The sequence below is a fragment of the Triturus cristatus genome, chromosome 3_2 (assembly GCF_964204655.1).
Source record: "Triturus cristatus chromosome 3_2, aTriCri1.1, whole genome shotgun sequence".
NCBI classification, from domain to species: Eukaryota; Metazoa; Chordata; class Amphibia; order Caudata; family Salamandridae; genus Triturus; species Triturus cristatus.
The window spans coordinates 1,004,978,021-1,005,001,974 of NC_140584.1; the positions used below are offsets into that span (position 1 = coordinate 1,004,978,021).

At 48.8% G+C, this 23,954-nt stretch overlaps 1 protein-coding gene across 3 annotated transcripts in view; it reads left to right on the forward strand.

Moving 5' to 3' along the window:
* The first annotated feature begins 307 nt into the window (after positions 1 to 307).
* Positions 308 to 23,954, forward strand: part of LOC146858995 (complement factor B-like) — an 824,021-nt gene continuing 800,374 nt past the window's right edge. For all 3 annotated transcript variants that reach the window (XM_085649642.1, XM_085649643.1, XM_085649644.1), the window contains exon 1: positions 308 to 515. In XM_085649642.1, the coding sequence (XP_085505768.1) occupies positions 458 to 515 (58 nt within the window). In that variant the 5' untranslated portion in view covers positions 308 to 457. The remainder of the gene's footprint in view (positions 516 to 23,954) is intronic.

Below are 23,954 nucleotides of genomic sequence, written 5' to 3' on the forward strand. Positions count from 1 at the left end.
ACTGTAGTTGGGGACTGTGGGTAATCTGCTGGTTGCAGTTTCTTTGAATCTTCATGAATTATCTTCATCTCATTAGCGCACAGGGTTACGGCAATTCATTGGAACGTGCCCCTCCCCGATCTCCGCCAATCCATACCCTTCAGCTTTTTGCACAACGCAGGTTCGTTTACCTTGGACGTGGGCGCGAGGACGTTGCTGTGCGTAGTTTTCCCGACATACTTCATTTTTCCCGAAATTCTGATTTGCATGTTTGCCAATAGATAACAACTCGCAGGGATCACACGTCTCCGACAGGGGCGCCTGGGGGAAGACCGGGCAGTCAGTCGTTTAATGTTTTGAGTTTGTCGCTGGCGCAGGACGGGTCGTCTGCCTGGGCACCGCTATTCACCGGATTTGTGCCAAAGTCAGCTCGACGAGGGAACCCTGAGGGGGAGACTCAGACTGGAGGACACCAGCCATGACGTCTGCACAGCACCTGCTTATTACCATTTGTTTACTGGGTCGTACTCGAGCAGGTAATTTTCGAGTGACTGACTGAGTTCATTCACACAGTTCTTTGCGCTTTGTGTGCCTGCTTGTGCCAAGATTGAACATTGCCAGTGGTCATTCGCATTCTTTTCTTTAGTTCCTACAGATTTATAGACAGAGCTGGATAACATGACGAGCTCCCCAGGGAGTGCCGCAGACCTATGTTGAAAAGCTATGCCTTGCTGCCATTTCCTGTTTAAAACAAGCATTTACAATGCAATGGTCTCGGCATTGGTAAAGTTAGAGCTATTGGCATTGCTCATGACATTATTTTTGTTTATGTTTTTGTTTTTAAAACATTTAAAGAAATGGCATTGTTATTTACGTCAATACCCATTTGGCTCACCGGGCTTCAGCCCCCCCCCCCCCCCCCCCGTCATGTGTGTCAGCCCGGCTGAGACAGCCTCGCGGGCTGGCGTCCTTCTAATTGCAGCCGGACCCGAGTACTTCACAGGTCTTTAAAAGACCATTTACTCGTTAATGAGGCTTTTGTTGTGTTTTCACCCCTTCTTACAGCCACTCTGCCTATGGCTGGAAGACTTAGCCCCCCTCCCCCCCCCCGAAATCTTTTTCAGCCCCCCCCTAAATTTGGCTCTAGTTGCCCGCCTGCAGAGCGCCATGCGCGCTTTAACTTTCCAAGCAGCTCAGGACAGTGACAGCTGTTCTTTGAATAGGTCTTGCTTTTACAAGAGTTTGGGCTATTGGTATTGTAAATGACAATGCCTTTTATTTATGTTTTAATTAGCAAAACAGATAAACAATAGGCATTGTCACTTACAATGCCAATAGCCTAAACTCTCACAAATACGAGACCTATTGCATTGTAAATGCTTGTTTTGTTTGTTGTTGAGGGGTTGGGCTGGCCTTCATGTCACGGCGTTTTAACTTAATCTGAAGTCACTCTCGAATAAAACTATATCAAACTGAGCGGCTTCCCGCCTCCAATGTGCCGAAAGCTCACGTGCTAGCGATTCCATTTGGAAACAAACTTGAGGCGTTCAGTGAGTCCTTGCACCTCGCCCTACATTGAGCGCCTGCAAAGAAATCATCCCGGAGCCGCAGAGCATCACGGGAAGCCACATTCTACCTTCACTTTATTAAAAGGTGTCAGGGGCGCTAAGGCGGGTGAGCTCCCAGTGTGCGTGTGTGTGTGTGTGTGAGGGGGGGCTGCATGTGGCCTATATAGAAGCAGAGGCCTAGTGAAGCTGTGAGGGGACAGCTGCAACCTGTGGTCACACCGGCCGTTTATATACTCACATCTTTAAACCGAAGTGTTATTACCCCAGCGTTACATATGTTACCCACTTTGACGGATGAAAGGCTGAGTCTGCCCTGCAATAATTGCAATTTGTGACTTGTAGTCAGTGTCACATATGCACTATACTCTCAGCTGAAAAGTATGATTGAGGGACTCGGGTATGGACTTTCTCCTGAGAAGTGTTACACTCAGCCCCAGCAGCCTGCCAGCACGCACACGCCCTTCCTGGGCAGGCCAGAGAATTGGTCTCTCTAGTCCCATTCAGAATCTTGGCCTCTGCTGAGATTTCACATGTCCCACGGCTACTAAGCCCATCCCCCATGTCATGTTTCGTCCAATCGAGACTTTTTAGCCAACTGAACATTGCATTGTGGGAAATGTGTGTGCGCGTGTTTTTTTTTTTTTTAATTAGTTTTTTTTAGGAAAACAGTTGTGAGCACCGCAGCATGCAAAGTGCTGCTGGCTGTAGCAAAGACAGAGTGAAAGTGCCTCTCAAGAGACGGGGCCTCTTGGCAGCGATACTACAGAGTTCGGCCGCACCCCAATCATCCCCCCCCCCCCTCCCTCCGGGGCTGGCCGAGAACTTTGCCAGGGCCGGTTTGGGTTCCCAGTCCGGCCCTGTCCAGCACTGGTGCCCTCGGGCCTGTTTCACCCTCGCTACAGGCAGCCCTGACTCTGGGATCTCCCTGCACATATTTAACCCATTCTGTACACGGTCGACTATTCCGTGTTCCCCGCGGCCCATTAAAAGGCAGGAATGCGCAGGAATCTGTAAAAACACCTCTCACGGCAGGGGGGACACAGAGAACGGAAAAGGCGTGAGGGTGAAAGTGCGGAGGTTATATACAGTGACAGAAAAACAGGAGAGAGGAGCGATAATGTTAAATGGAAGAAAATAGGGTGGAAAGGGAGATGGAAAAAGGAAAACGGAGGTAGAAAGATGAGAAAACTATAGCGTGATGGAGCATGAAAGTGTCAGGGAGGAGAGGAAATGGATGGCAGAGTGGTGAAAACAGAAACGGAGAAGGAAGACAGCCAGTGGAGGGAAACCCTGAAGAGTGAAGGAGAAAGTGATGGGTGAAATACAGACATAGAAGCCGGGCAATGGGTGAGTGCCAGCCTTCTTTAAAGGTTAACAACTTTTATTAACGTGTGTATGGGGTGTTGGGGGGGCTCACTCTTTAGGATTGAGAGAGAGAGGAGGACTCCATGAGGGACTGATGACAATATGAATGGATAACAAGCCGAGGGCTGATCAGTCTGTGACAGTAACTGGAAGACACCGGAGCTCGGGCACAGCACTGCGGGGCTGCACCGGGGGAAGCACACCCTGTAGCGCCCGGTTTTTATTCGGTTGGGTATTTTAGCGGCGATACTTTAGCCCTGCTGCAGAGACGCCGGTCTAGGCGTGCGCTTCTATAAATAACGCCGGCGCGAGGCATGCACCATCCGAGGACCTGGAGGCCGGGGATGCGAGAAGATGTAGCCGGGATGAGGTGCCGGTGCATCCCAGCGGGTAACAGAGGGCGGAGGACAGCGGCCAGAAGGTACGGATCTCCAAATCAATGAGCTATGTTAACAAGGCAGAGCAAAAGGCAAGCACACCACTGCCTTTCTCCGAGGCAGAGCAGAAATGCCTCGGAGAAACGCAGTAGCGTTTTCGGATTCGGGGGCGTGTTTTGCTTTTATCTCCTCTTGCCATTGGCTGGAGGAGATAATTAGACTTTCTGCAAAAAACACGCTCCCCGATCCGAAAAGGACGGGGCCTGATCGGAGTGACGGGACCTCTTCTCCAATGGCTGGCCAGCATTGAAGAGGCCAGCCAATGGAGAACAGGGGAGAAGAGGTGCGGGTTCAAGCCCCTCTTCTCCAAGTCATTAAATCTCGGATCGAGACTGCGCAAGCGCAGCCTCCGAGCCGAGACCTAAAAAGGCAAAGGTCCGTGTGGGAGCTCCGTTACCTCTGACCTACAGGGCGTGCACCGGCCGCAGATTTCTGGAGCAAGTTCCATACTCAGTTTCACAGTACTGGTAGCATTTTACTCTGGTACATGGTATTTATGGAAACAGGGAATCGGCCAGCAAATTGCCGCGCACGCCCACAAACGTGCGATAGTGAGCGCTCGCGGTCAGTCTGAAGGTAGATCCCCCGAGAGGATGGCTCCTGGATTCAGGATGAGAGAGAGCCCGGAAGAAGGGGAAACATCAACAAGGGGTGATTGTTTGGGAATATCTTCTGTTTTACACGTCGGCAAAGTGTTGCTGGTGCTGACGTATCTAAGAAGGGAAAAGTTACATATCTTTAGCAATGTTGGCTCCATTGAACTGAGCCTTTTTGGCCGTGCTCAGGGGGTATGTGTGCAGGTATTTGGATCAGCATACTGAGCCTATGGCATGACTGCAGGGCATGCTGCATGCCCAGTGACAACTAGGAGCTGACAAGCCAAGTGATTAACGTGGGCAGGGATATTTTGCCCTGAGGTGCCTAGGGCGGCAATCAATTACAGGGGGCTAAGGTACCAGATCTGGTGAAATCAATGTGTTTAGCTGTTGGGTCATAATGATAACATTCTTTCAGCAGTTATTTCAAATTGTATATGTCACATCTATGCATGATTTTTTTTGATTTTCCATAATTCACTGCAATTACATAATTCAGTAAAATATGAATTTAAGTCAGTGAGGGTGCTAGGAAGTAGAGTATTACACTGGCATACACAAGTGTTATGAAGTGTTATTTTCATTATGCGTTTTCCTATTTCAAAAACATGTAATATGAAAATACGTAACACATGTGTTAAGAAGTTTAGGTGACATTCACAAGCCACTCTGGTTAGTGGTTGAATACCAGGTTACTAAAACTCACTGTCATAATAGAAATGTGCAACATAGTTGCACATTCTTTCTTTTATACATACAGACAGAATTCATAGTAGTCAATACTGCCACTATAGTTACGGTTAAGCTTCAGTTTTGGTTTTGGTTATAACTTTTGAAATCTTTAATTCAAGATCACCAAATTTCAAATAGCCCCTCGACAGACACTTATCACATATGAAGTTTGGTTTACATTGATCAATTATTTCATAGTTTGAAGGATTTTTTTTTGAAGTTAGGTTCTTGCCCTCTATTAAAACACAGATTTCTTCATAGCACACATTTTTCATAAGTGCTTGTATCAAATTTCATCAACCGAGACTTTCACATATTATCTACCCGGCCTACATGCACATTAATGAATGATATAAAGAAACCTGCCTTCACCATTAGAGAAGAAACACTTTAAACATGTTCAATAAAGAACAAATTCATATTCAATGACCATTTGAAAAATATTTTGTGAGCAGATATCTACAGATTCATTACCTATGCAGCTTCTGCATTCTTGCTTACTATGTAGTCAGAATAGGCATTCCTTAAGGACGCAGTAACAAGTTCAGTTAATGTACTATCTAGAACGTATGGAAGTGAGCCTCATATAAAGTACAGTTGTTCTAATACATGTAGATTCCAACAAGTATAAATTAATTATTTCAATTATATATTTTAAACCCATGTAATGCATTTGACCCTATAAATGTACAATCTCTCTGAAGAGTTTTTGTTTAGGCCAATGAATGTGCATATGCTAAAAAAGATGTATATTCAAAGTGTTCTCACAACAATATCATACTTACGAGAATCACCACGTACCAAGTGAACAAACCATGGCTGAAGATATAGTCAGTCAGGAAAACCTTATGGCTGTAACAGGCTCGCTAGTAAACAAATATTAAAGAATACAGGCAGACTGGCATGTTTTTTATGCACTACATAACTTTACACAGTCACTGTCATTCAATTAATTGCATGTTTTAAACAGTTGTTGACAGTACATTGGGTGCAGACTACAGCGATTAAAAAAATATCTCAGAGGTACTGAAATACATATTTAAGATACTACGCAACATACTAATGAAGGATGATCATTAAAAAGCCACAACTATTCAAGAATAGTAATTATCTGTATAGTGCTAGGAAATAGGTATTTTAAAAAACACCTTAACCAGTGTGTTTCAGTACATTTGAGTTTTGTTCTATTTTATGCTTTGTCAATCAATCAGGGATTATTGAAGCGCGCTACTCACCTGTGAGGGTCTCAAGGTGCTGTGTGTGGCGGGGGGAGGGATACGAACAGCTCCGTAGGTCATTCGAAGATCCAGGTATTGAGATCCTTTCTGAATTGGTGCAGTGTCGGGCTTCGTCTGATGCGGAGAGGAAGTTCGTTCCAGGTCTTGTCCGCGATGTAGGAGAAGGATCTGCCACCCGCTCTGGCCCTGTGAATGCGGGGTATCGTGGCTAGAGCTAGGTCGACAGAGCAGAGGTTTCTCTTTGGGGCGTGGAAGGAGATTTGTTTGTTGAGGTATTGGGGTCTGGTGTTGTGGAGGGCTTTGTAGGTGTGTGTGAGCAGTTTGAAGGTAATTATTCTTTCGACGGGGAGCGTGTGGAGGTCGCGGAGGTGTTGTGTGATGTGGTGATGTCGAGGCTGAGTCTGGCTTCGGCGTTTTGGACAGTCTGGAGTTTGCGGAGGAGTTTTTTGTTGATTCCGGCATAGAGGGCGTTTCCATAGTCCAGTCTCTTGGTGATGAGCGTATGGGTGACGGTTTCCTGGCTTCAGGGGGGGTCCATTTAAAGGTGTTGCAAAGTTTGCAGAGGGTGTTGAAGCAAGTGGAGGACACAGCGTTGATCTGGCAGTTCATGGTGAGCGAAGAATCGAGAATGATGCCAAGGTTGCGAGCGTGGTCCGTAGGGGTTGGGTTTCCTAGGGCGGGGGGGCCACCAGGTGTTGTCCTATGCTGAGGGGGTGGAGCCGAGAATGAGGACTTCTGTTTTCTCCGAGTTGAGCTTCAGGCAGCTGCTGCTCATCCAGGTTGCAACATCCTTCATCCCTTCTTGGAAACTGCACCTAGTGTTGTCGGGTTTCTTGGCAAGGAAGAGCATGAGCTGGGTGTCATTGGCGTATAAGAATATGTTGAGTCTGTGTTTTCTGACGATGGTTACGAGGGGGGCCATGTAGATGTTGAAGAGCGTGGGGCTGAGGGTAGATCCTTGGGGTACTCCGCATCTGATCTCTGTGGGTTCGGAGAGGAAGGGCTGGAGTCTTATTCTTTGTGTTCTGGCTGAGACGAATGATCAAATTCAGTCTAAGGCTGTTCCCTGGATGCCGGCACCGTGGAGTCTGGCGGCTAGTGTGCGGTGGGAGACGGTGTCGAAGGCTGCTGAGAGGTCCAGGAGGATGAGGGCTGTGTAGCCTTGGTCAAGGAGGGAGTGGATGTCGTCGGTGGCAGCTACGAGGGCAGTCTCGGTGCTGTGGTATGCAGATTAAGAGGTGTCAAGGATGTTGTTGGTTTCTATGAAGTGCGCTAGCTGGTTGTTAACGACTTTCTCGATGACTTTGGTGGTGAAAAGATGAAGAGAGATGGGCCTGAAGTTCTTGAGATCTGTTGAGTCTGCAAGGGCCTTCTTGAGGAGGGGCTTGACTTCGACACGTTTCCAGTCGTCGGGGAATGTGGCGGTCTCGATGGAGCAGTTGATAGTACATCGTAGTTCGGGTGCGATGGCGGCCCAGTGGAAGATATGCAGCAGGCTCGGGTCAGTAGGTGCTCCGGAGTGGATGCTTTTCATGGAATTTGCGATGTTTTCTGTGGTGAGAGGGGTCCAGGTGAGGATGGTCTGCTGGAAGGCATCACTGGGGGGAGGTGTCGGGGCAGTGCTGTGGTCTTGGTCGTCAAAGTTGTCGTAGAGCGTCTTGATCTTGTGGTGGAAGAAGGAGCTGAGTTTGTTGCAGAGGTCTTGGGAGGGAGGGATGTCGGTAGTTTCGCTGTTGGGTCTGGTGAATTTTTGTATGATAACGGAGAGTTCCTTGGAGTTGGAGAGGATTCTGTCTTGGATGAAGTTTCTCTTTGTTGATTTGATGAGTTGGTGGTGTGCTGTGTTGGCAGCCTTGTAGGCAGAGCGTGAATCCGGGGTTTTGCTGTTTCTCCACGTTTTCTCAAGTCATCTGCAAGAGCCCTTGGATGCTCAGAGGTCCGTGGTGAACCAGGTGGTTTTTATGTTGTGTCGTCTGGTGGAGTTCTGGAGGGGGGCGAGAGTATTGGTGATCCATTGGTGGAGGTTGTTTGCTGCTGTGTTGGCTTCTGTCGTAGTAGGGGTAGGAGTGCAGCTGAGTGCGGAGGTGAGGTGTTCTTCGGTGTCTTTGTTCCAGTTTCTGCACGGGAGGCATGGTGTGCGCTTGTGTGCGGTGGGTTTCGAGAAGGAGAAATGGACGCAGTGGTGGTCCGTCCAGAGCGGTTCCGTGGTGTACCTTAAGTGAATGTTGTTTCCTCCAGTGAAGAAGGTGTCGAGAGTGTGTGTTGCGGTGTGTGTGGAGGTGGAGATAAGTTGCCTCAGTCCAATGTTGGTGAGGTTCTCCAGGAGGGCGTAGGTTGGGATCTTTGAGGTTGTCTAGGTGGAAGTTCAGGTCTCCAAGCAGTATGTAGTCTGTGGAGGCGAGAGCGTGGGGTGCGATGTAGTCTGCTATGGCGTTGGTGAAAGGGGAGCGGGGTCTGGGCGGTCTGTAGGCGAGTGTTCCGCAGAGCGTCGTTCTGGGGGTTGGGCTGGATGCGAAAGTCAATCAATCAGGGGCATTGTAAGCGCACTACTCACCCGTGAGGGTCTCAAGGCGCTAGGGAGGGGGAGGTTTGCAGCTCCGTTCTGTCGAAAAGCCAGGTCTTGAGCGTATTCCTGAAGATGTTCAGGGAGGGGGCATGTCTTATGTTGATCGGGAGTTCGTTCCAGTTCTTGTCCGCGATGTAGGAGAAAGCTCTTCCCCCTGTTTTGGCTCTGCAGATTCGTGGGATTACGGAGAGGGCGAGGTCGGTGGATCGGAGGTTTTGCTTGGATGCGAGGAAGGAGATTCTTTCTTTGTGGTATTTGGGTCCGGTGTTGTGGAGGCATTTGTAGGCGTGGGTGAGTATCTTGAAGGTGATTCTCTTTTCTATGGGGAGCCAGTGGAGGTTCTGCAGGTGTTGGGCGATGCGCTTGTGTCAAGGGATGCAGAGGACGAGTCTGGGTGCGGTATTCTGTATGGTCTGAAGTTTGCGAAACAGGGACTTGTTGATCCTGGCTAAGAGTACGTTTCTGTAGTCGAGTCTGCTGGTTATAAGGGCGTGGGTGACGGTCTTTCTTGATTGGGGGGGATCCATTTGAAGGTCTTTAGGTGGATGCGGAGGGCGTTGAAGCAGCTCGAGGCGACAGCGTTGACCTGTCGGGTCATGGAAAGAGAGGAGTCGAGTACAATGCAGAGGTTACGGGCTTCGTCCGTTGGGGTGGGAGGGCTGCTGAGGGCGGTGGGCCACCAGGTTTTGTCCCATGCAGCTGCTGCTCATCCAGGATGCGACGTCCTTCATTCCTTCCTGGAAGTTGCCTTCATTCCTTCCTGGAAGTTGTGCCTGGTGGTGGTGGGGTCCTTGGTGAGGGAGAGGATGAGCTGGGTGTCGTTAGCGTCGGATACTATGCTGAGTCTGTGCTGTCTGACAATGCGGGGCGATGGGGGCCATGTAGATGTTGAAGAGCATGGGGCTGAGCGACAATCCTTGGGGTACTCCGCAGTTGATTTCCGTCGGTTCGGAGAGGAAGGGTGGTGGTCTGATTCTTTGGGTTCTGCCGGTGAGGAAGGAGCAGATCCAGTCGAGGGCAGTTCCCTGTATTCCGGCTTCGGGGAAATGGATGTGTTCCATGAGTGGTGAGGCGTCGTCCGAGGTGGTGGTTGTTAGTCAGAGGGAGCTTTTATGGACGATGGCGAGGCCTCCTTCTGAGCTGTTGGGTTGGTCTTTCCTCAGTATTTTGTTTACGTCTGGGATGGCGGTTGTAATTTCTGGGGAGGAGCTGGCGTTGGTCCAGGTTTCTGTGAAGAAGGTGACGTCGGGCGAGTGAGTGTTGAGGAGATCCCATATTTCTACAGCGTGTCTGTGAAGGGAGCGTTTGTTGAGTAGGATGCAGCTGAGGGACTTGTGAATGGTGGCGTCCATTGGGTTGGGGGTGGCTGTCTGGGTCCGGAGGAGTGTGAAGGTGTGGCGCCATTGTCGGCAGGAGAACAGGCCTTGAGAGTTGCTTGGTGTTGAGAGCTGGCAGTTGTTGGGTCCAGGGTTGAGTGCGTGTAGAGTGCTGGGGTCGTAGCAACGGGTTGTCGGGGGACCAGGGTCCCTGGTGCTGGTCACAGTCAGGTCGCGAATGGGAGCAGTCGGGCTTGCCTTTGGCGCGCCTTCAGTGCAGTGGCCGCCATTAAGTAGGGGTCGGGGTGAAGGGTGAGCAGCTGGGAGGTGGGAGCGTGAACACAAGGGGGGGCCGCAAGGCAGCAGTGGGGAAAAAGGCAGCGCAAAACAGGACAACAGAAAGAAAAGAGAGAAGAACGCGAAATAGGCAAATAACAGGAAAGACAGAAAGGGGCAAAAACAGAAAGAGGATGACGCACATAGAGCGGACTAGCAGAAGTGCAGGTTCTTCCACTAGACCATAAGGGATGAGGCGCAGACAGGAGCCTGCGGGTGAAGGACGGACGCGAACACCTTACCTGGATAACCAGAAGGCGCTAAGGGCAGTGCATTAACGGCAGAGCTGCACGAGGGTGGAGCAGGTAGCCTGACCAGGAAGGCAGAGGTCTTTTTCACCTTTAGGTGCAGCGGCTGCCATTAAGAAGGGGTTGGGGGAGGGAAGCAGGTGGGAGGAGGGAGCAAGAACACACTAGGGGGAGAGGACGCGGGGGCAGCAGCGGCAGGGAAAAAGGCAACTCAAAACAGGAAAACAGAAAGAGACAAAACATGGCAAACAACAGGAAAGACAGAGAGAGGCAAAAACTGAAAGAGGATGAGACACACAGAGTGGACTAGAAGAAGAGCAGACTCTTCCACTAGACCACCAGGCATGAGGAGCAAGCAGGAGCCTGCGGGTGGAAGAGTGCCTCGAACACCTTACCTGGATAGCCAGAAGGCCCTAAGGGCAGTGCCTCATTGGCGGAGCTGCGCGAGGGGGGAGCCCTTGTCCTCTAGCCTTTTTAAATTAAATACTTAACTTGTTTTATGTTGTGCATTCTACAGCAACGTTTGCCCTTTTGCTGTATGGTAAATACCAACTGTTCCTATTTGTGGATTCAGCAATATTGATTTTACCAGTCACAGAAGGATAACATACTGAATCCCTTCTTTTGAAGAAGGCTGCCATGTTGAAGCAAATATTCTCCACAGGCTGATGTTACTTTTGAGAACAATGCATCTCATGCACTGCACCCTAGGAGGCAGACTAATACACCTACCAGCCAATAGCATAATGATGAGGGATCAATCCTCCTCTAATCCAAGATGTGAATGACACTTTTTGTAAGCACTGCTGACCCAAACAAGCAAAAAGCAGCAGAGACTGACTTAAATCTCTATCTCTCTCTTTTGTACATAAGAGATATTTTGGTTTCACCAGGCCTAAACGACTTCTTTGACAGATGTATTAGAAAAGCTTCAAACCAAATAAAGGACATAGGGACCATATTCAGAGACTTAAGCGACCTGTAGGAAAGTGCCCCTTTTTGACATCGTCAAATATGATATATGAGATATGCCCCTGTGATATCTAAGTCAATTCTTAGATATTGCAAGTGAACAGGAAACCATTTTGAGTACATGTGCTGGACCCTGGTGTGTACGAGTTCCCCAGCAACATGATGGCTTCACTGAAACTAGAGATGTTTTTATCAAACATCTCATATTATTAAGCCCACACTGATTCCAGTGATGGATTTATTAGTACATGCACCCAGAAGGCACCTTAGAGGTGCCTCCTGAAAACATACCGACTACTAGTGTGCCGGCTGACCGATGCAGACCAGCCTGCCACCACAGGCAGATTTCTGACCCCCTGCTGATGAGAACCCACGCTTTCTTAAGGCAGAAACAATGCATTCTCTGGCTAGAGGTATTATCACCTCCTCCAAGCAGGATAGCTAAGTGATCAGCATATTATTATTATTATTATTAAACTGAATTTGTAAGGCGCACAGCTACCCCAAGAGGTTTCCCAGCGCCAACCGGTAGGAGGGAAAGAACTGATCAGGGAATCAAAGATTAAACAACCAAGTCTTCACAAACTTCTACGGACTCAATCTACCATACATGGTTTCCTCGCGTAAAGTGAGAGGCATGGAATTCCATAAAGTGGAACCAAGATAAGAAAAAGAACGACCACGCACATGAGAAAGTTTGACTTTGGGGATGGTAAATCTAATTTCCTGGGCAGAACACAAATTCGTGAGGGAAGGTAGAGTTGTACCAGCGTTTTCAAATATGTCGGGCCACACCTATTTTAATTTTAAACATATAGCATAAAGCTTTGAACTTGATTCGATTCTCTATTTTCAGCCAATGTAGGTTGCGAAGGTAGCCAGTGACTGAGGCAGTGTTCGGTATATTGCACAGCAGTCTAGCTGCCGCATTCTGACCCACCTGAAGCCTTTGGATCGTCGCTTTGTTGGATTACAGGTATAGGACGTTACCGTAATCCAGCCTAGACGTGACCAGGGCATGAACCACCGTTTTCTCCGCCGCGAGAGGTATCATCCGTAAGATTTTTCTTAGCCACTTTAGGACATTAAAGCATGTGGCAGCCACCTTGGTGACTTGTTGTTTCATTGAGAGATGGTTGTGAATGATGAAGCCCAAATTACGGACCTGGTGTACTGGCATGGGCAAAGTACCCATTTCAGAAGGCCAGTGATGCGGTCCCCAGAGGTTGTTTTTCCCCCCTAAGATCTTAACTTCCGTCTTGTCTCCATTAAGTTTGAGCAAGTTGTTTTGCATCCAAGACACAACTTTACTCAAACCTGACTGAAGAGCCGAGGGCTCAGATCCCTTAGATGAACAGAGGGAAAAGATGATCGGAGTGTCATCGGCATATGAAAAAAGAGACAGCCCAGCTTCCTCTGCAACATCTTCCAAAGGACGGACATAGGCATTGAACAGCAAAGGACTTATGACTGAACCCTGAGGCACACCATAAGGTGACACATAGGAATTGGAGCTGGCCGCTGTAGAAAAGACCTGAAAAGTACGGCCGGTTAGAAAAGAGCTAAGCCATTGTAGGGCAGAGCCCTCTAGGCCCAAGGACTTCAGAGCTTTCAGCAGTACAATATGGGACATCGTATCAAACGCAGCGCTGAGGTCCAGCAGGACAAGAGCTGCCTGTCTCCCTCTTCCAGCCAGTGCCTCAGCATTACGGTGACTCCAAGTAGAGTTGATTCTGTGGAGAAACCAGCTCTGAATCCAGATTGAGAGGCGTGAAGAAATTTCTGAGACTCAACAAAAGAGGTCAGCTGAGTATTGACATGTTTTTCAAGGATTTTAGAGAAAGCCGGAAGCAGTGAGATGGAACGGAAATTAGATAGCTTAGGCGTGTCAGCGTTGGCTTTCTTTAAAAGAAGAATGTTTCCATTCCGAAGGAACTAGGCTGTCCTGCAGGGAAGCATTTAGGAGGTTCATAATTATGGAGAGAATGGGAACGTCAAGCTGTTTCATCACAGAGATAGGAAGTATATCACGGGGGGGAGATCCAGATGTAATATTTGTCAAAAGACGATTAAAAAAGCTGAATTCTAAAAGAGACATGGCTTCCAGTTTTTTGGCTCGTTTAATGTCAATGAGGGTCTCAGTTCTGCCGACACTGGTAGCATTCGGGGAGGTCTCAGAATCAGATGAAGGGTTTTGTAATTTAGTGCTAGACAGTGCAGAATGTATTTTTCCAACTTTATCCACAAAGTATTGTGTGAGTTCCTCACATTGAGTACCAGTAAGAACAGGTGGAGTGGTCTGAGTTTCTAAGGCGGATAATTCTTTTACCACCTTAAAGGGAGTTTTGGAGCAGTTTTGTGCTTGAGAAATGTTGTCTAAGAAGAACTCAGCTGGAGCAGCTCTACAGAGATTGTGATATTCACTTATGGCTTTTTTGTATGGCACTTTGGCATCTATCTGGTAGTTTTTTCTCCAGTGTCTTTCAAGGGTTTTACGTCTAGATTTTTCAATCTTAAGTCTGTCAGTGAACCAAGGGGCTGGTGATCGATGATTGTTAGAACGTTTATCAGAGAGAGGGAGGCAAGTGTTAACTGCCTGTATGATCCAGTTTTGGATGGAACGAATATCTGTCGTTGATAGCCTTCCTATCTCTGGCCTACTGTCAGTTAAAAGTTTATTCAGAGCTGAGACATCAAGTTTTTCCCAATTTCTAACTTGTTGTTTAGGCCCCATAGAGACTGGTGGAAGACAAGGCGAGACTTTCAGCAAGAAAGTAACAGCAAAATGATCAGACCAGCATACGGGAAGGGTATAAGGGAATGACCTCTGCTGCCTTTGTTATGTGACCCAAGGCTTCCCCAGACAGGGACATGCCACCCCCTGCCCAGGCACCTTTTGCCAGGCAGGAAAATTAGCTAGTTAGGAGGTGTGTCCCCCCTATCAGGCTAGTACCATTCCTAAGTTGGGCTCCCTGATGTGGACACGACTTTTAGAATTCCACCATCTTGATTGTGGTGGAATTAGGCTCTCTGGGTCGGGAGTATGCCCATTTCCCACAGGAAGTGGTCATAAAGAGGGTGTAGACACCCTGAAGGTATGTAGCCCACCTGACATTCCCCTTAATGCCCCATAATTGAGTATTTATGTGGCATCCCTGAACCAGGAACTCAGATTCGATGGATCAAGAAGAGAAGGACACCAAGAGCCTCAAGAAAAAGCAAAAACTGCTGTGGACTTTTGGTGCCAAACCCTGCCTGTCACAATAAGACTTGACAATCTTGACCCAGTGACTCGTCCTGCAGCTGACCAGCTTCCTAGAACCCCAGAAGATTGCCATCCTTCGCAAATCGTCAAGCAATCTCCCTTGGAGTATAGGAGCTACTCCCCTGCAGTCCGCAAGCACCAAAACGCAAAGTCCGTTTTTCCGTGTTGCCTCATTCGGGCCAGCCCGATGCAGCAGCCCTCCAGGAAGAAAACCCTGTTCTCCTGAAAGCCAGATCTATCCCTCCTCATAGTTCGAGGACATCAGGACCAACCCGAGACCGACAGGACCAATACCAAGGGTGCCCGACCCCTTGCAACATGTAGAGACCTTGAGAGTCCAATCGGAACTCCTGTGACTCCAAAACAAAGCAGCCGTCAAGGGACATCAGCATTGCAGAGACCCACTTCAAGAGTGGCTCAGCTGTCCTGATTTGTGCCCCCTCAACCAGCGAGACCAACAACAGCAGGGTTCTAGGGCGCACAGAACCCAGCCTATCTTTTCATTTTGCACCCTAATGCCCCAGCCCGGGTACCGACAAACTGACTGTGCTCACTTGTCCCCCGGGCCCTTGTGACCTGAGCTCCCCGTTGGGAGCTCCTGGGCTTGACCTAAAGTCCCCCTCTACAGCCTGTTTGTAGGCGCCCCCCTGCCCCCTTTTCTTACCTGCATAGCCTGCAAAGCTACCAATGTGACCAGCTACTCTGCAACTTTACGCCCCGGGTCAGGTAATGAGAAACTGCTGATAGTTTTTTGGACTTTAGCCCCCTACGACCGTAAGTCCCGCTGGTTACCCCCGGAAACGAACCCTAAATACCTGTATGCTATCTATGCCTTTCCTTCTATAGGAAAGCATTATGCGTAATGGCGCAGTTAAGTGAACATTTTATTTACCCACTAAAATCAGTATTATAAAAATGTACTTACTTGCTAATCGAAGTTCTTGGTATCAAAATTTACATAAAATTGCAACTTATTTTTCTAAATTGGTCTTGGATTTATTTTTTTGAGTGCATGTCTCATTTATTGCCTCTGTGTGTTAACAGATGCATAGCACTACACTCTGATAAGCCTAAGTGCTCACCCACGTTACCACAAATGACAGCATTTGGGTTGTCATTTGATCTTCTGTTAACCAACTGGGGTTTGCCTGGACTCTTTATGCAGTGTACCTCTTTTTGGTCTGCTCTATAAAGAGCCAGCTACACAACCCAACTGAAGGTTGAAAACAATGCCTTCCAAACTCGGAAAGATTGTAAGTGTTTTCTACTTGTCAAAGCAAAAATCTATGAAGCTATCCTGGCAGAACCATAGTTATTTTTCTTTGTCATCCCTCTTTACTAACAGATAAACCAATTCACATTGTTCTGACCCATAGATGTAGGGGATGTCTTGAACTTGGTTCAGAAATTCAAAGCCATCAATTTACATGCATTATCATGTACTGTATCCTGTTTTATAAAAAATATATTACATCACTAGCTTCTAAAATCACAAATCTAGTTAATTTAGCAGGTGCGCTTCCATGCATACTGAACTATGCATTCACTACCCCTTCTGAAACTAGCAGGCCCTCTTATCTTGAAAACCACCTCCCAATTTACAGTCATCTTTTCCTCTACAAAATTCTAGGCAAAAAACAACTTCAGGAATACATTGAACAAAACTTCAGTCTTCGCAGCTAGCAGCATGGATTAGGGTCATAGAGAGAAACCACAACTACACTTTCCAACGAAAGAGTAGAAAACCTCACCACTCTGGATGATGTCAAACAACCTGACCTCTCAGTGAGATACAATACAGCAAGCCACTCCAATATCCTCAAAACTCTTAAAAAAAAAAAAAGAAAAAAAGAATCATATTGATTTCTGAAGACACAGACGAAACATTAAACATAAGACCAGTGGTGTACTTTGCAAATCCTCCCCTACTACTGAGTCTGTATTGAGGATATAGTTCCCAACAGATCCTAACTACGCACCTATGCCACAAGTCATGGTTCATGATTTCCTGGCAACTATCTTCAAACTTCTTGTGGTGTGTGAATGTGTTCCTAAAACTGCTTTGAAATGAAAATACTCCTTAACCTCAGATCAGAGTCCGCTGGTAAGGATTCGATCTAGACTTCACTGACATAAAAGGAGATGTGAGAGATGCCACGAGATAGGTCTCTCCCATATCACTGTTTAATGTGTACACATTCCTACTTATGCAAGTATTGCCTAACCACCAGCCCCACTTCCAATTGTATGCAGATGCTGCCCATGTTTGCATTCTGGAGAACGACTTGGATAGTCATCCAAATATTGCCAAATACCTTGAACACATAAATAAGTGAATTTCTGTCTAAATGGGTCCAGAAACTGAAATCCTGTTAACAGGAGGTAACACTGTTGGTAGCTGCCACGTTGAATGACCCATCAGTCTTTGCGCACCTCTAGTCAATTCCCAAGAAGTAGAAAATTTGATTAATCTTTGAAATGGATCTTTGCCCCACACATACATTCAGTAGGTAAAAACATAAACTTCCTGTTCATAATGCTATGTACAGTCCTCTCCTTTCTTCAGGCCCAACACAGAGCGAATGTAACCCAAGTCTTAATGAAGTCTTTTCTAGACTGTTGCATCCTCAAATATACTGGTCGCTCAAGAAACTTGGAGATAGAGTGCACAATCAGGATGCCGAGCTGTGTCTCGTACTTAGGAAATAAGATAATCTGACACTGGCATTGAAAGCTGTCTACTGGCATCCTGTTGAATCAGAAATTCAATACAATTTTTGAGTGCAATTCAACATCATCTCACTTATATCATGATAAAATAGCAAAACTCAAAGCAAATTTTGATTCACAGTCATCTTTTGATTCCCTTGCTATTTTTTTATTTCCTAAGATCTCAAAGATTGCCTACTCCTTCCAATTTTGTGCCCCTATCAACTGTCATGTGGTTTCTCTACTCTCTATGATCAAATCAGGCCCTCCTCTTGAACCTTGTCCTCTACGCATTTTTCCCTCGGGTCACATGCTGTCATGCCAGCCCTTGCTCATCTGGTCAGTCTCTCTGTTTTGTGCTTCTGTGCCCACAGTTTGGGAGCAGAATAAAGTTCTTCCTTTTCTAAACAAGCCAGGCATCAACCCAGAAGTTTTGATCAAATATTCACCGTTCACCCTTCTGCCACTTTTGTCTACGTTCTTGGAGAAAAAGTTTAACTCTCCACTTTCTCAAGACTTTGAATCACACTCTATTGGAATTCGCCTAGTCTGGCTTTAGGCCACTAGACAGTACGGAATCTGCAGCACTTGCTGTGGAATGTGATCTGCACATACTGGCCTGGTTTTACGTGATCTTTCCACAGCATTGGATAAGGGTACGCAATCAATCCTGATCAATTGGCTTTCTGAAAATGGTATCTGTGGTGTACCTCTTGGCTGGTTTAAATAATTTCTGTTGAATCGTACACAGACAGTGTTATTGTCACTGTTCTGCGGAGAAGCCTATCCTTCAAGGCTTCTCATTGAGCTCTACTTGTTTAAACTCTTTGTCTCCTCTCTTGCCACACTGATTAGATTTTTGGGGTTTGAGGTTATGCCTTACGCTGATGACACCCAGTACGTGGTCTTGATCTCAAACAGCTTCACCTCCACCCAGGAACATTTTCAATGATATGTCAGGTGTTGCATTATGGATGACAGAAAATTGCTTAAAGTTTAATGGCAATGAGATCGCGGTGCTCCTCTTTGGCATCTAGCCTTCAGTCTGGATGGATGCTTGGAGGCTCTCTGAACTGAGCTCCACCACAGTTCCTTCTGTCCAGGCTCAAAACCTAGGCATTGTTTTGACCATAAACGTTCCTACTCCTCCCAGATACACAGCATGGCTCCTACTTGCTTTTCCATTCTGAAAAAGTTTGGGACATTAGTATTTTTTCTCAGAGACAATGCAAGAACTTTCCCTTGCTTTTAGCTTCCAAACCTCCTCATTAATTGTTTACAGATTGTCCAGAATCAGATTGTAGCAGCACACACTATTCACGAGCTGACACCCTGTGAGTAAGTTGCTTCCGACCTTAGAACTCTTCACTGCTTCTGGTCCACATGATTGGGCGTCACTATTTTAGTCGTAAAAAAGACGCCGGATAGGAAGACATTTGTTTTCTTTTCTTGTTGCCAAATGGGGCAGCTCTTTTCCTGCAGCAGGCCACCATCCCTGGGATGGATGCGCTTCCTAATAGGTCGCAAATTGTGACCTAGCGCATTAATATACATGAGATAGGTCTATTGCGACCCAATTAGCAATTACTATTGCTAACTTGTACATTTTTGTACATTAGGAAAAGCAATTTCTTAATTGCAATTTGCCGAAGCCGGAGAGCAGAGAGCAGGAAGCGGGAATAGAGCAGAGGAAAATGCCGTGGAAACGCGGTCGCAGCTGTTATCGGGACCGGGTGCCGGGGCCCGGGGGTCATTGAGACTTGGAAACAACTGGCCCCCCCATTCCCTTGTCAGCCTGAGGATTACCTCCGTCCGGCTCGGCCGGCCCGGCTCAGCCCGGCTGCGGTAGGAGCCTGCTACCCGCCTATCTGCCTGCCTGCAGCCTGCGATGCCGCGGAGAATTAACTAAAAAAAGAAAATAAAACATTTACCACGAAAATTGCACAACGCGGCAGAGTGCAGACCTGCACAAAAGACAAGAGAGCAAGAGCAACCTCCAAAAGCACCACCAAGCATGCACTGCAATCTAGGAAGCTGAGGAGCTGAGGTAGTGCAGACTTACCCACAGACCCACGGACTGTAGAGCATTGGAGCATTGGAGCCAGCATTGGGGGTCAGCGTTGGTGACCGGCATATGTTGAGGCGGAAAGCTGGAGGCTGAGGTAAAAGGGTGGGGGAGCGCGATAGCTTAAAACCAACCGAGTACATTGTAACAGCTGCCCTCTCCGGCAGCGTGCCTTGCCTCACGCCCTCGCCCTTGCTCTCTCACGCTGCCCCAGCTGCCACACCGCTCACTGTTGCCTGCCTCTAGCGCCCCCCAGTGCCTCCCAGAGCCTCCCGGTGCCCCCCGAGTCTCCTGGTGCCTCCCAGCGCCTACTAGCGCCTCTGGTCTGAGATTGGGACTGAAACTGAGACTGTGTTTCTGCCACGCCACGTCAGACTGGAGTGGTCAGGCATAATTGCTATATCTTCAATCTGTTAACTTCTGCGATCTTTGTCTTTCATCACAGTGACCTCTCCAAGAGGGTTGATCAGGGCGAGATCAAGACCTCAATGAACTCTAAATGAAGCACTGAGTAAAGCACTGAGTGAAGCGCTGAGTCTCCAACAGTAATCACATTGCCAATACTAATATCAATTACACTGCTAATACCTAAGGACCTCCCCAAGCCCCAAGTACCAAATCAAAAACACACCTAATTTAATTACGAACAAAAAACGTCCACAAAACAATACACAGGAGCTATGAGATCCGGTAGAGTTAGGCAACCCTTACTCAAACCAAAATCCAACTCTAAGTCTAAGTCGGGGAAAAGGAAACTTGAGCCAACAATGTCATCACACTTAGCCAATCCTCAGGAAGTAAACTCCAACGTCCATAATACTCACAAAGAAGGACCCATCACGGCAACCTCAACTTCAACCTCAACTTCAATTTCAATTGTAATCTCAGATGAAAATAAAAAGGACAACATACCCCCCACGGCAAATTCCTCCCCCTTAAGACCAACTATGGCTCCTCAGCTGCCACCGAGACCACTGATTTCACCTAAGATACCACAGTCATTGCCACAGCTATTATCGCCTTCTACACCGAAGCCATCATCAAACGATCTCATAAACATTGAAGGAATGCCAATGAGGAAAAAGATATGCACCTACCAACCAAAGATATATACAAAGTTTTCCTTCCTAAAAGACCCTGGAACAGCTATTTATTCTAAGACTGAGAACATAAAAGGACTGCAAACACCACTTCTATTAAGCAAAACCGATTGCACCCTTATCCACAGCAATCTAGCCGGCCCATCATGGTGCGCCGGGGTTCATAAACATTCCACCACAGAGGCAACATCTGTAACACCAACATCATCCAGAACCAGAGGAGTGGCTGAATTCACCTACTCAGCAGGTATAGGAGTCAATAGCCACAAAAGCCAAAGCAGGGACAACTTAGATCTGCCACGCTCCAGAAAAAGGATTGCTAACGACAACTCGCGAAGCCCACCAAATCAGTCAATCAATCAATCATACCACTTGTATAGCGCGCTACTCACCCGGAAGGGTCTCAAGGCGCTTGGGGGAAGGGGTCCGCTACTGCTCGAACAGCCAGGTCTTGAGTTGTCTCCTGAAGGCGAGGTGGTCCTGGGGCAGCCGAAGGTGGATGGGGAGGGAGTTCCATGTCTTGGCCGCCAGGTAGGAGAAGGATCTGCCTCCGGCGGTGGCTCTTCGGATGCGTGGTACGGCGGCGAGGGCGAGGCTAGTAGACCGTAGCTGGCATGTGGGCGTGTAGAAGGTCAGGCGGTCGTTGAGGTACTTGGGGCCCAGGTCGTGGAGAGACTTGTGTGCGTGGGTGAGGAGCCTGAATGTGATCCTCTTGTTGATGGGGAGCCAGTGCAGGTCCCTCAGGTGGCCGGAGATGTAGCTGCGTCGGGGGATGTCCAGGATGAGTCGGGCGGAGGCGTTCTGGATGCGTTGGAGTCTTTTCTGGAGCTTGGCTGTGGTTCCGGCGTAGAGGGTGTTTCCGTAGTCCAGTCGGCTGGTGACGAGGGCCTGGGTGACCATCTTCCTGGTTTTGGTCGGGATCCATCGGAAGATCTTGCGAAGCATGCGAAGGGTGTGAAAGCATGATGAGGAGACGGCGTTGACTTGGCTGGTCATCGAGAGGGAGGAGTCCAGGATGAAGCCCAGGTTGCGTGCGTGGTCTGTTGGCTTGGGGGCGGTGCCCAGGGCTGGGGGCCACCAGGAGTCATCCCAGGCGGAGGGTGATGGTCCCAGGATGAGGACTTCCATCTTGTCTGAGTTCAGTTTCAGGCGGCTGTTCTTCATCCACTCGGCGACGTCTTTCATCCCTTCGTGTAGGCTGGTTCTGGCGGTGTTGGGGTCTCTGGCGAGGGAGAGGATCAGCTGGGTGTCGTCGGCGTAGGGGATGATGTTGAGGTTGTGTTGGCGTGCGATGGCAGCAAGAGGTCTCATGTAGACGTTGAAGAGGGTGGGGCTGAGTGATGATCCTTGCAGGACGCCGCAGATGACTTTGGTGGCCTCGGATCGAAACGGGGGGAGGCGGACTCTGTGTTCTTCCGGCGAGGAACGAGATGATCCACTCCAGTGCCTTCTCTTGGATGCCGGTGTTGCTGAGGCGTTGGACTAGGGTGCGGTGGCAGACAGTGTCGAACGCTGCGGAGAGGTCAAGGAAGATGAGTGCCGCTGTTTCCCCGTTGTCGAGCAGGGCTCGGATGTCGTCGGTGGTTGCGATGAGGGCGGTCTCGGTGCTGTGGTTGGCTCTGAAACTGGACTGCGAGGGGTCGAGGGATCAGTTCGTCTCAAGGAAGGCGGCAAGCTGTCTGTTGGCGATCTTCTCGATGACTTTGGCAGGAAAAGGGAGGAGCGAGAAGGGGCGGAAGTTTTTGAGGTCGGTGGGGTCCGCTGTAGGTTTCTTCAGTAGGGCGCTGAGCTCAGCATGCTTCCAGCTCTCCGGGAAGGTGGCAGTGTTGAAGGAGGTGTTGATGACGTCCCGGAGTTGGGGTGCGATGGTGGAGTCGGCCTTGTTGAAGACGTGGTGGGGGCAGGGGTTGGTTGGAGATCCGGAGTGGATGGTGTCCATCTTGTGGGCTGTGTCTTCGGTGGTCACCGTGGTCCAGGTGCGGAGGGTGGCGGTGGGGTGCGTTGGTTCGACGGTTGGGTGCGTGGATGGTGTGCCGAAACTGTTGTGGATGTCGGCAATCTTGCGGTGGAAGAACGAGGCGAGGGAGTCGCAGAGATCTTGTGAAGGGGTGATGTCGTTGTTGCCGGTGCTGGGGTTGGAGAACTCCTTGACGATGCTGAAGAGTTCCTTGCTGTCATGGGCGTTGTCCAGTCGCTCCTTCAGTGATTTCTTCTTGGTGGTGCGGATGAGCTGGTGGTGCTTGCGGGTGGCGTGTTTGAGGGCGGTCATGTTGTCAGTGGTCTGGTCGAGGAGCCAGGCTTTCTCGAGGGTGCGGCAGATCTTTTTGGAGTCCTTGAGTTCGTCGGTGAACCAGGGGGCCATCTTGCTTCTGGGTCTGCTGGGAGGGTTCTTCAGTGGTGCGAGGTCGTCGGCGCAGGCGGTCAGCCACTGCGTGAAGTTGCGGGCTGCTTCGTTGGGGTCCGTTGTGCTGGCAGGTGGGTTCTGGCTGAGGGAGGTGGTGAGCTGGTCGGCGGTGATCTTGCTCCAGCTCCTGTGAGGAACCTGTTGCGGGTGGTGGTGGGTTGTGGTTTTTCTGAAGCTGAAGTGGACGCAGCTGTGGTCGGTCCAGTGGAGTCCGGTGGAGTGGCTGAAGGTGATGTGCTTGCTGGATGAGAAGACGGGATCAAGCGTGTGGCCGGCGTAGTGGGTGGGGGTGTTGACCAGTTGCTTGAGTCCGAGGTTGGTGAGGTTGTCCAGCAGGGTGACGGTGTTGCGGTCCTTGTTGTTCTCCAGGTGGAAGTTGAGGTCCCCTAGGAGGATGTAGTCGGCGGAGGGGAGGGCGTGTGGGCTGATGAAGTCCCTGATGTCTTCGCTGAATTGTGTGCGTGGTCCCGGGGGTCTGTAGATGAGGGTGCCTCTGAGGGTCGTCTTTGGGTCGGTGTGAATCTGGAAGTTGAGGTGCTCGGCGGCGGCGAAGGTGTCGTTGGAGTCGGTCGTGATGCGGATGGTGTTCTTGTGGACGATGGCGATGCCAAAGGCGGTTAAGTCCGCCGAGACAGCGATCCACTCGATTTCTGCCAGTCGGGTCGAGACACATCCAAGCCAAGCTAGCATACTGCACCCAGAAAGCCTAGACTCATCAGCCAAAACCAAGGTTCAGGTTCACAATGGCGGAAAAGAACAAGATTCACTTTTTCTCCAACTGTATAGCAGTTCCCCAATTCCAACGAAGACAATCCGAGTAATACAGACAGAATAACCAACAACGACTAAAGAACAGGAATGCAGGGACGAAAAAATGCAAAATGAATTTTCCCAACCAACCAACAGTTTTCCTACTCAAACTAAGACACCTCAAACAACCTATGCAGACACCTGGGAGCAACTAGCAACCATAGCAGACCAGCAGCATATACGCCCTCAGTGCGTCACACTTTACTACCATACAATGATTCCCATTCAATGAATAATGACACGACCTT